We start from the raw sequence: 12,804 nt of genomic DNA on the forward strand, positions 1-12,804 counted from the left end.
CTAATTATTCCCTATCTAAGTTCTGAACCGTGGATGAAAATCCCCACCTGACTCAGGTAATCTCTTTACTCTCTTCTTTCTAAAAACAAACTTAATCACCTTCTAATAATACCTGTAATTAAGAAGTAGCTTGTCTAACTAGGATTTCAACCCAAAATTCCTGTGCAGCCCATGTTAAAAAGAATATGAGTATCCCGAAAGACTTTCTAGACAGCTTTCTTTAGAAAGCAGCTTTTAATCTCTAACTCTCTGAGCTGCCATTATTTATCACACAGCCTGGGACCAACAGCCAGCCAGCCCAGGCTACTTCCTTGTTTCTTTGTTAAATTCCCACACTTGAGATATCACATGACTTAACATGGCGCTGGCCTCCTCTTACTTAGAAAATAAAAACTTTCTCTCACCTCTTAGGATTACTAGTGGATTCTTGCCCATCATGTTAGTTCGACACCTGTTGTTGTAAAAATATAAAAAATAAAAAAAAAGTATTGTCGTCTTTTACCTCGCTAGGTCCAGCACCTCCGCAGCCCAGCGTCTCCAGCCACCACACACTTTGCTACACTCAAATCGTCACATAAAAGGACACACAACACAATAATCTTTGACCCAATTGGTAAGATATAATTGCCCACCTAAACATACAAAGCCCGGTACCATCCATCCCTTAAGAACATTTGTAACAACCTGTAAAGGTACAGTGTGGAATCTTAACGTCACCCGCCATATTGTCCTGCCACGGCTTCGCTCTCTGCCTAATTCTTAAGTAACCTGCCTGGTCTGTGGGCTTAGCAGTTCCTGGTGATACAACAAACATCATTTTTTTTATTATCTTTTTTATTTTTTTTATTTTATTTTTTTTTATTAACTTGAGTATTTCTTATATACATTTCGAGTGTTATTCCCTTTCCCGGTTTCCGGGCAAACATCCCCCTCCCCCCTCCCCTTCCTTATGGGTGTTCCCCTCCCAACCCTCCCCCCATTACCGCCCTCCCCCCATAGACTAGTTCACTGGGGGTTCAGTCTTAGCAGGACCCAGGGCTTCCCCTTCCACTGGTGCTCTTACTAGGATATTCATTGCTACCTATGGGGTCAGAGTCCAGGGTCAGTCCATGTATAGTCTTTAGGTAGTGGCTTAGTCCCTGGAAGCTCTGGTTGCTTGGCATTGTTGTACTTTTGGGGTCTCGAGCCCCTTCAAGCTCTTCCAGTTCTTTCTCTGATTCCTTCAATAGGGGACCTATTCTCAGTTCAGTGGTTTGCTGCTGGCATTCGCCTCTGTATTTGCTGTATTCTGGCTGTGTCTCTCAGGAGCGATCTACATCCGGCTCCTGTCGGTCTGCACTTCTTTGCTTCATCCATCTTGTCTAATTGGGTGGCTGTATATGTATGGGCCACATGTGGGGCAGGCTCTGAATGGGTGTTCCTTCAGTCTCTGTTTTAATCTTTGCCTCTCCCTTCCCTGCCAAGGGTATTCTTTTTCCTCATTTAAAGAAGGAGTGAAGCATTCACATTTTGATCATCCGTCTTGAGTTTCGTTTGTTCTAGGGATCTAGGGTAATTCAAGCATTTGGGCTAATAGCCACTTATCAATGAGTGCATACCATGTATGTCTTTCTGTGATTGGGTTACCTCACTCAGGATGATATTTTCCAGTTCCAACCATTTGCCTACGAATTTCATAAACTCGTTGTTTTTGATAGCTGAGTAATATTCCATTGTGTAGATGTACCACATTTTCTGTATCCATTCCTCTGTTGAAGGGCATCTGGGTTCTTTCCATTTTCTGGCTATTATAAATAAGACTGCGATGAACATAGTGGAGCACGTGTCTCTTTTATATGTTGAGGCATCTTTTGGGTATATGCCCGAGAGAGGTATAGCTGGATCCTCAGGCAGTTCAATGTCCAATTTTCTGAGGAACCTCCAGACTGATTTCCAGAATGGTTTTACCAGTCTGCAACCCCACCAACAATGGAGGAGTGTTCCTCTTTCTCCACATCCTCGCCAGCATCTGCTGTCACCTGAGTTTTTTTTTTTTTTTTTATTAACTTGAGTATTTCTTATATACATTTCGAGTGTTATTCCCTTTCCCGGTTTCCGGGCAAACATCCCCCTCCCCCCTCCCCTTCCTTATGGGTGTTCCCCTCCCAACCCTCCCCCCATTGCCGCCCTCCCCCCATAGACTAGTTCACTGTGGGTTCAGTCTTAGCAGGACCCAGGGCTTCCCCTTCCACTGGTGCTCTTACTAGGATATTCATTGCTACCTATGGGGTCAGAGTCCAGGGTCAGTCCATGTATAGTCTTTAGGTAGTGGCTTAGTCCCTGGAAGCTCTGGTTGCTTGGCATTGTTGTACTTTTGGGGTCTCGAGCCCCTTCAAGCTCTTCCAGTTCTTTCTCTGATTCCTTCAATAGGGGACCTATTCTCAGTTCAGTGGTTTGCTGCTGGCATTCGCCTCTATATTTGCTGTATTCTGGCTGTGTCTCTCAGGAGCGATCTACATCCGGCTCCTGTCGGTCTGCACTTCTTTGCTTCATCCATCTTGTCTAATTGGGTGGCTGTATATGTATGGGCCACATGTGGGGCAGGCTCTGAATGGGTGTTCCTTCAGTCTCTGTTTTAATCTTTGCCTCTCCCTTCCCTGCCAAGGGTATTCTTTTTCCTCATTTAAAGAAGGAGTGAAGCATTCACATTTTGATCATCCGTCTTGAGTTTCGTTTGTTCTAGGGATCTAGGGTAATTCAAGCATTTGGGCTAATAGCCACTTATCAATGAGTGCATACCATGTATGTCTTTCTGTGATTGGGTTACCTCACTCAGGATGATATTTTCCAGTTCCAACCATTTGCCTACGAATTTCATAAACTCGTTGTTTTTGATAGCTGAGTAATATTCCATTGTGTAGATGTACCACATTTTCTGTATCCATTCCTCTGTTGAAGGGCATCTGGGTTCTTTCCAGCTTCTGGCTATTATAAATAAGGCTGCGATGAACATAGTGGAGCACGTGTCTCTTTTATATGTTGAGGCATCTTTTGGGTATATGCCCAAGAGAGGTATAGCTGGATCATCAGGCAGTTCAATGTCCAATTTTCTGAGGAACCTCCAGACTGATTTCCAGAATGGTTTTACCAGTCTGCAATCCCACCAACAATGGAGGAGTGTTCCTCTTTCTCCACATCCTCGCCAGCATCTGCTGTCACCTGAGTTTTTGATCTTAGCCAATCGCACTGGTGTGAGGTGAAATCTCAGGGTTGTTTTGATTTGCATTTCCCTTATGACTAAAGATGTTGAACATTTCTTTAGGTGTTTCTCAGCCATTCGGCATTCCTCAGCTGTGAATTCTTTGTTTAGCTCTGAACCCCATTTTTTAATAGGGTTATTTGTTTCCCTGCGGTCTAACTTCTTGAGTTCTTTGTATATTTTGGAAATAAGGCCTCTATCTGTTGTAGGATTGGTAAAGATCTTTTCCCAATCTGTTGGTTGCCGTTTTGTCCTAACCACAGTGTCCTTTGCCTTACAGAAGCTTTGCAGTTTTATGAGATCCCATTTGTCGATTCTTGATCTTAGAGCATAAGCCATTGGTGTTTTGTTCAGGAAATTTTTTCCAGTGCCCATGTGTTCCAGATGCTTCCCTAGTTTTTCTTCTATTAGTTTGAGTGTGTCTGGTTTGATGTGGAGGTCCTTGATCCACTTGGACTTAAGCTTTGTACAGGGTGATAAGCATGGATCGATCTGCATTCTTCTACATGTTGCCCTCCAGTTGAACCAGCACCATTTGCTGAAAATACTATCTTTTTTCCATTGGATGGTTTTGGCTCCTTTGTCAAAAATCAAGTGACCATAGGTGTGTGGGTTCATTTCTGGGTCTTCAATTCTATTCCATTGGTCTATCTGTCTGTCTCTGTACCAATACCATGCAGTTTTTATCACTATTGCTCTGTAATACTGCTTGAGTTCAGGGATAGTGATTCCCCCTGAAGTCCTTTTATTGTTGAGGATAGCTTTAGCTATCCTGGGTTTTTTGTTATTCCAGATGAATTTGCAAATTGTTCTGTCTAACTCTTTGAAGAATTGGATTGGTATTTTGATGGGGATTGCATTGAATCTGTAGATTGCTTTTGGTAAAATGGCCATTTTTACTATATTAATCCTGCCAATCCATGAGCATGGGAGATCTTTCCATCTTCTGAGGTCTTCTTCAATTTCTTTCCTCAGTGTCTTGAAGTTCTTATTGTACAGATCTTTTACTTGCTTGGTTAAAGTCACACCGAGGTACTTTATATTATTCGGGTCTATTATGAAGGGTGTCGTTTCCCTAATTTCTTTCTCGGCTTGTTTCTCTTTTGTATAGAGGAAGGCAACTGATTTATTTGAGTTAATTTTATACCCAGCCACTTTGCTGAAGTTGTTTATCAGCTTTAGTAGTTCTCTGGTGGAACTTTTGGGATCACTTAAATATACTATCATGTCATCTGCAAATAGTGATATTTTGACCTCTTCTTTTCCGATCTGTATCCCTTTGATCTCCTTTTGTTGCCTGATTGCTCTGGCTAGAACTTCAAGAACTATATTGAATAAGTAGGGAGAGAGTGGGCAGCCTTGTCTAGTCCCTGATTTTAGTGGGATTGCTTCAAGTTTCTCTCCATTTAGTTTAATGTTAGCAACTGGTTTGCTGTATATGGCTTTTACTATGTTTAGGTATGGGCCTTGAATTCCTATTCTTTCCAGGACTTTTATCATGAAGGGGTGTTGAATTTTGTCAAATGCTTTCTCAGCATCTAATGAAATGATCATGTGGTTCTGTTCTTTCAGTTTGTTTATATAATGGATCACGTTGATGGTTTTCCGTATATTAAACCATCCCTGCATGCCTGGGATGAAGCCTACTTGATCATGGTGGATGATTGTTTTGATGTGCTCTTGAATTCGGTTTGCCAGAATTTTATTGAGTATTTTTGCGTCGACATTCATAAGGGAAATTGGTCTGAAGTTCTCTTTCTTTGTTGTGTCTTTGTGTGGTTTAGTTATAAGAGTAATTGTGGCTTCGTAGAAGGAATTCGGTAGGGCTCCATCTGTTTCAATTTTGTGGAATAGTTTGGATAATATTGGTATGAGGTCTTCTATGTAGGTTTGATAGAATTCTGCACTAAACCCGTCTGGACCTGGGCTCTTTTTGGTTGGGAGACCTTTAATGACTGCTTCTATTTCCTTAGGAGTTATGGGGTTGTTTAACTGGTTTATCTGTGATTTAACTTCGATACCTGGTATCTGTCTAGGAAATTGTCCATTTCCTGAAGATTTTCAAATTTTGTTGAATATAGGTTTTTATAGTAAGATTTGATGATTTTTTGAATTTCCTCCGAATCTGTAGTTATGTCTCCCTTTTCATTTCTGATTTTGTTAATTTGGACGCACTCTCTGTGTCCTCTCGTTAGTCTGGCTAAGGGTTTATCTATCTTGTTGATTTTCTCAAAGAACCAACTTTTGGTTCTGTTGATTCTTTCTATGGTCCTTTTTGTTTCTACTTGGTTGATTTCAGCTCTGAGTTTGATTATTTCCTGCCTTCTACTCCTCCTGGGTGTATTTGCTTCTTTTTGTTCTAGAGCTTTTAGGTGTGCTGTCAAGCTGCTGACATATGCTCTTTCCTGTTTCTTTCTGCAGGCACTCAGCGCTATGAGTTTTCCTCTTAGCACAGCTTTCATTGTGTCCCATAAGTTTGAGTATGTTGTATCTTCATTTTCATTAAATTCTAAAAAGTTTTTAATTTCTTTCTTTATTTCTTCCTTGACCAGGTTATCATTGAGTAGAGCATTGTTCAATTTCCACGTATATGTGGGCATTCTTCCCTTATTGTTATTGAAGACCAGTTTTAGGCCATGGTGGTCCGATAGCACGCATGGGATTATTTCTATCTTTCTGTACCTGTTGAGGCCCGTTTTTTGACCAATTATATGGTCAATTTTGGAGAAAGTACCATGAGGAGCTGAGAAGAAGGTATATCCTTTTGCTTTAGGATAGAATGTTCTATAAATATCCGTTAAGTCCATTTGGCTCATGACTTCTCTTAGTCTGTCGACATCACTGTTTAATTTCTGTTTCCACGATCTGTCCATTGATGAGAGTGGGGTGTTGAAATCTCCCACTATTATTGTGTGACGTGCAATGTGTGTTTTGAGCTTTAGTAAGGTTTCTTTTACGTATGTAGGTGCCCTTGTATTTGGGGCATAGATATTTAGGATTGAGAGTTCATCTTGGTTGATTTTTCCTTTGATGAATATGAAGTGTCCTTCCTTATCTTTTTTGATGACTTTTAATTGAAAATTGATTTTATTTGATATTAGAATGGCTACTCCAGCTTGCTTCTTCTGACCATTTGCTTGGAAAGTTGTTTTCCAGCCTTTCACTCTGAGGTAGTGTCTGTCTTTGTCTCTGAGGTGTGTTTCCTGTAGGCAGCAGAATGCAGGGTCCTCGTTGCGTATCCAGTTTGTTAATCTATGTCTTTTTATTGGGGAGTTGAGGCCATTGATATTGAGAGATATTAAGGAATAGTGATTATTGCTTCCCGTTATATTCATATTTGGATGTGAGGTTATGTTTGTGTGCTTTCATTCTCTTTGTTTTGTTGCCAAGACGATTAGTTTGTTGCTTCTTCTAGGGTATAGCTTGCCTCCTTATGTTGGGCTTTACCATTTATTATCCTTTGTAGTGCTGGATTTGTAGAAACATATTGTGTCAATTTGGTTTTGTCATGGAATATCTTGGTCTCTCCATCAATGTTAATTGAGAGTTTTGCTGGATACAGTAACCTGGGCTGGCATTTGTGTTCTCTTAGGGTCTGTATGACATCAGTCCAGGATCTTCTGGCCTTCATAGTTTCTGGCGAGAAGTCTGGTGTGATTCTGATAGGTCTCCCTTTATATGTTACTTGACCTTTTTCCCTTACTGCTTTTAATATTCTTTCTTTATTTTGTGCGTTTGGTGTTTTGACAATTATGTGACGGGAGGTGTTTCTTTTCTGGTCCAATCTATTTGGAGTTCTGTAGGCTTCTTGTATGTCTATGGGTATCTCTTTTTTTAGGTTAGGGAAGTTTTCTTCTATGATTTTGTTGAAGATATTTACTGGTTTTTTGAGCTGGGAGTCTTCACTCTCTTCTATACCTATTATCCTTAGGTTTGATCTTCTCATTGAGTCCTGGATTTCCTGTATGTTTTGGACCAGTAGCTTTTTCTGCTTTACATTATCTTTGACAGTTGAGTCAATGATTTCTATGGAATCTTCTGCTCCTGAGATTCTCTCTTCCATCTCTTGTATTCTGTTGGTGAAGCTTGTATCTACAGCTCCTTGTCTCTTCTTTTGGCTTTCTATATCCAGGGTTGTTTCCATGTGTTCTTTCTTGATTGCTTCTATTTCCATTTTTAATTCCTTCAACTGTTTGATTGTGTTTTCCTGGAATTCTTTCAGGGATTTTTGCGATTCGTCTCTGTAGGCTTCTACTTGTTTATTAATGTTTTCCTGTGTTTCCCTAAGTGTGTTCATGTCTTTCTTGAAGTCCTCCAGCATCATGATCAAATATGATTTTGAAACTAGATCTTGCTTTTCTGGTGTGTTTGGATATTCCATGTTTGTTTTGGTGGGAGAATTGGGCTCCGATGATGGCATGTAGTCTTGGTTTCTGTTGCTTGGGTTCCTGCGCTTGCCTCTCGCCATCAGATTATCTCTAGTGTTACTTTGTTCTGCTATTTCTGGCAGTAGCTAGACTGTCCTATAAGCCTGTGTGTCAGGAGTGCTGTAGACCTGTTTTCCTCTCTTTCAGTCAGTTCTGGGGACAGAGTGTTCTGCTTTCGGGCGTGTAGTTTTTCCTCTGTACAGGTCTTCAGCTGTTCCTGTGGGCCTGTGTCTTGAGTTCACCAGGCAGCTTTCTTGCAGCAGAAAATTTGGTCTTACCTGTGGTCCCGAGGCTCAGGTTCGCTCGTGGGGTGCTGCCCAGGGGCTCTCTGCAGAGGCAGCAACCAGGAAGACCTGTGCCACCCCTTCCGGGAGCTTCAGTGCACCAGGGTTCCAGATGGTCTTTGGCTTTTTCCTCTGGCGTCCGAGATGTGTGTGCAGGGAGCAGTCTCTTCTGGTTTCCCAGGCTTGTCTGCCTCTCTGAAGGTTTAGCTCTCCCTCCCACGGGATTTGGGTGCAGAGAACTGTTTATCCGGTCTGTTTCCTTCAGGGTCCCGCGGTGTCTCTGGCAGGGGTCCTGCCGCTCCTGGGCCCTCCCCCATGGGAGCCCAGAGGCCTTATACAGTTTCCTCTTGGGCCAGGGATGTGGGCAGGGGTGAGCAGTGTTGGTGGTCTCTTCTGCTCTGCAGCCTCAGGAGTGCCCACCTGACCAGGCGGTTGGGTCTCTCTCTCACCGGGTCTGGGAGCAGAGAGCTGCTGCGGGCCGGGATCCGCGGGGTCACAAACATCATTTTTAATTCGACATCACAGTGGTGTTATTAAACAACAACCACTTCTTTGTTGTATTTATAAGTCTTGCATGAACTAATAGCATCTAAAAGGTTTTTTAAAATCAGAGTTAAGAGTGTTGATCTAGCAATACGTATATTTTTTATTGCATTTAGCAAGTTACCGAGGTGAAAGAGGTTGAAATGCTGCAGAGGCCAAATCACATCTAAATATGTAGTTCTATGAATAAAATTACAAGAAATATTCAGTGTCCTACAAAATACAGATTATATGTTCAAACTTACGAGTATCCAAAATAGCTGGTTTCTTTTACTGTGGAGTGGTCTAGATTTGCCAGGACGTATAGTTAGTCTCGAATTTTCATACCATGGTAGCTCAGGGATTTTAAGATGAGCCTGAAATGAAGAGTGTGAGTAGTGCTCGCTATCGGGGGGGGGGGGGGGCATTCGTTTGTTTTTACTTTTCTCTGCTGTGCTCCGGGAGACCTTGTCTTCAATGGGATGCGTGAAAACAGTTCCACTTCTCGTGGCTAGAACAGGGGAAACAACAGGCTGACTGATTGTTCTTCCTCCACTGCTTTGTAGGTCCTGAACCTCTTCTTGGCCTTGCTCCTCAGTTCTTTCAGCTCAGACAACCTGGCTGCCACAGATGACGATAACGAAATGAACAACCTCCAGATAGCCGTGGGAAGGATGCAGAAGGGAATTGATTTTGTTAAAAGGAAGATACGTGAATTCATTCAGAAAGCCTTTGTCAGAAAGCAGAAAGCTTTAGATGAAATCAAACCGCTGGAAGATCTGAATAACAAGAAAGACAGTTGTATCTCCAACCACACGACCATAGAAATAGGCAAGGACCTCAATTACCTCAAAGATGGAAACGGGACGACCAGTGGCATAGGCAGCAGTGTGGAGAAGTATGTGGTAGATGAGAGTGATTACATGTCGTTCATAAACAACCCCAGCCTCACCGTGACTGTGCCCATCGCCCTTGGAGAGTCTGACTTTGAAAACTTAAACACGGAAGAATTCAGTAGTGAGTCAGATATGGAAGAAAGCAAGGAGGTAGGAAATTTTAAAATAAAAGAGATATTCTGGTATGTATTTCTGTGGCTTCAACACCATTAGATATACCATAGTGCATAGTACTTTCCTGTAGGAAAACAGGAAATATCTACTGTAACATTTATATAGTAAGGTGTTTGATAATGTTAGATTACTCTGGCTCTGCAAGTGTTACCATGACTTTAATTTTTCAATACTCAACTTTCCAAACTCATGATATTAATATGAATTTTTAGGCACTTTAAAAACAAGTGTAGATAATGCATCGATGTATACACGTTCATCCTTATAGTTCACCACGGTAATGGTTTTAGTATGTACCGAAAGATAACTAGTGGGAAAATGATTCTTATTCTCATCTTATATTCTTGCCTGTACTGAAATACTTCATAAAAGAATATATTTATTTTGTCCAGACCTATTAACTCATGCTAAAGTTGACTTGGATTTACTTTCATGTTTCCTAAAGTTGATTTTTTTTTAAAAGGAAGAGAAGTTTGTGGTAGGGAAGAGTGGTAAACACTTGTCTAAACCAACTGAGTGCAGTCAACCTTTTTACACACAGAAACCCTCCGTATGTGATTGTATGCAGATTCTGAACTAACCAACTCAGTGTCTTCATAATATATTCTTTGATTTATGAGACGGTTAGGAATCCAGTGAACGATTTTGTTGTGTTTTGCCACTAATCCTTAAATTAATAGAAAAGCAGAGGCGCTGTCTATTTGCAATGTCCAAATCAACTTTTTTTTTAATAGACTTAGAGGTTGTGACTTGTTTGAATTGAATACTCTTTTGTGTTTTCTCCAAATTCAATTGACCCTTTATCAGCTTTCTAGAGTGCCTGGATTTATCATTTCAAATCTGTGCCCTAGTTCTGTAGGCTTTAACTCTTCTGCTACTTTGATAATATTGAATGCAATTCGTGTCATGATTTTTGAATGCCTGTTTCACTCCTTAACTCTTTGAATAATGCTGAATCCATGCTAGAGCGATAATCTTTCAAAGAGAGATTGAGATTCTGTAGTGTAATACGGTGACCTTCACTTGTGACCATTCTTACTTCTCACAGGGGTGAGACCAAGCTGGAGCCATCAAGAAAGCCGCTCTGGTGTTTTTTAAGCAGCCAGAGGCTCGAGCCACCACTTTTACCCAGGTTACCCAAGCAAGTTGCGCATATATAAATATACTTAGTGTCGAAATGACTTGACTGGCCTGCATGTTACTCAGCTATGTCCCTTGCCCATCCATTGGCAGTCCGATAAGCACAGCTGCTCCTAGGTTGGGTCATTTACAGCATGGTCAGGCAAGGCTGACAACCCTAACATTTTTTTTTCTTTTGTTTTAAGGAAAATGAATTTGGTTGCTAATTTCTTTATGTAGATTTTAATAGAGAGTATATACTTATTTAAATGTGAGCGTGCATGCCTTTGTGAATTTTGTAACTTCCAAATAATGGAACAAGTTTAGAACATGCTAGCAGCCAGGAAGAGGATTGTGGGTACGCTCCAAAAAAAAAAAAACACTGAAGAAAAGCTCTCTGTCCACTGCCCCTTGTTTTGTTTTTTTTTTAATTTAATATTTTGTTTTCTTCTATAACTTTTAAAACATATCCCCTGTAAGTGTGCTCTGTCTGTAATATTTTGCTCATTGTCTTCTGGGTAATATGCAAATTAAAGCAATCCCTCACCCACATGCAAACTTCCCAACTGACTTCCAATGTGATAATAATGTAAATGAATGGGAGTGTTTGCATTTCGCTGCCAGCAGCAAGGGTATAATTTTCATCCACTTCATTTTAGGGAAAAGGGCAATGCTTTATTTAGCAATTGACCAAATGCTTTTGCATTTAGAATGACTCCCTTGGAGATTCTGTTTATAATTACTCTTAAAATTCCTAGAATGAAAGGGAAAATAGGCGGTCGAGTCCACCAAAAATAAAAACAAAAAGGAAAAGTAGACTTCTACCTACCTAACGGTGTGCCCATTCAGAAAAATGGACCTGGGGCCCATCGCCCTCGCCCCCTTTACCCATTATGATTTTATTTTTCTTCCCCCCTTCTCCATAGCACCTATCAAATTTTATCCACGACACAGTATTTTCATACATCCTGCTTTATAAACAGCTCCATGGGAAAAATCACAGGCACGCTTGTCTCTTCCTTTGTTGTTTTGTTCATGAGAGAAACCCCACATTGTGTGTAATGGGTGGTAGCCCTTTTTATTTTCACTATCTAAGACCGAATTCATAATTCTGGGCACGGATATTTAAACCAAGTTGCTTTTTTGAGTTTCATCACTTTTGTAGAAATGTTAGGAAAATACTTTATCACTTAGAAACGGTGACATTAAAACTGTAAAACAACTCGTAATAAAAGCACGTTGAGCTTTTTTGAAAGGGGGAAGTACCATAATGTCATTAAAACATTCTTTAATATGTGGGAAGAAAATTCTATTGCTAGTACCCCTAATTCATGGAAGGTGAGAACTTTCATATCATTTTTTTAGGGTAATAATTTGCTTTTCATTCCTTTAAGGTTAGATACCTTTGTCTCTGAGGAGTCCACTTTCCAGTTTCTTTAGGGAAAGGCACTTGGGAGAAATTGCAGTCAAGCTCTCAACCTTTTGAAGAATTGAGGCATTGTATCAAGAGTAAATATGTTGGGATACAGATAAAGCAACAATTTGGTTGTTACTGGTTCTTAGAATTTTCCATTTCTTTTTGAAAAACCTTTGGGAAGTGTAGTTCTACACCTAAAAGAGCTTGCTAAATCCCAACATGGGAAACAGGAAGGAGGCAGAAGTATGTAGGTCAGCTCTGAGCAAGTGTGGGTGGGGAGGACAGCACTGGATAACTCATGATTTTTGTCATGAAATGAGCAGTCCTTGTGGGAAAGAGTCTCAGTGGGGTGGTGATAAAGCAAATATCTTCAATATCAGACCCCAGTAAACAGGCCAGACACATTAGTAATTTGCTGATGAGAGGCCGTCACAGTGTAAATATTTTTTTGCAACTCCAAGAAAGATATTTAAGTCTCTTATCTATGTTTTAAAGTTTGTAATAAAATACTCACTACAAATTAGAAAATGGTTTTCTGGAAAAAATCACCATAATAGCTTAATTTCATGATTTAAAAAAATGGAGCATTCACATGAGATAATTAATGTGAAGTAAACTTTTCTTAATTTCTTTCCAATCAGGATCTTAATTATATTTAAAATTATTTACTTTCTGAAGGCCTATTAGTTTAACACAAACAAGTTTAATAATAATTTATTGTTGATAT

At 40.4% G+C, this 12,804-nt stretch overlaps 1 protein-coding gene across 2 annotated transcripts in view; it reads left to right on the plus strand.

Annotated features, from left to right (window-relative positions):
• Positions 1 to 12,804, plus strand: part of Scn2a (sodium voltage-gated channel alpha subunit 2) — a 142,474-nt gene that overhangs the window by 100,680 nt on the left and 28,990 nt on the right. For both annotated transcript variants that reach the window (XM_087648716.1, NM_012647.3), the window contains 1 exon segment: positions 9,038 to 9,517. In XM_087648716.1, coding sequence (XP_087504842.1) covers positions 9,038 to 9,517 — 480 coding nt within the window.

This window comes from Rattus norvegicus, chromosome 3 (assembly GCF_021556685.1).
Source record: "Rattus norvegicus strain SHRSP/BbbUtx chromosome 3, alternate assembly SHRSP_T2T, whole genome shotgun sequence".
Lineage (NCBI taxonomy): Eukaryota > Metazoa > Chordata > Mammalia > Rodentia > Muridae > Rattus > Rattus norvegicus.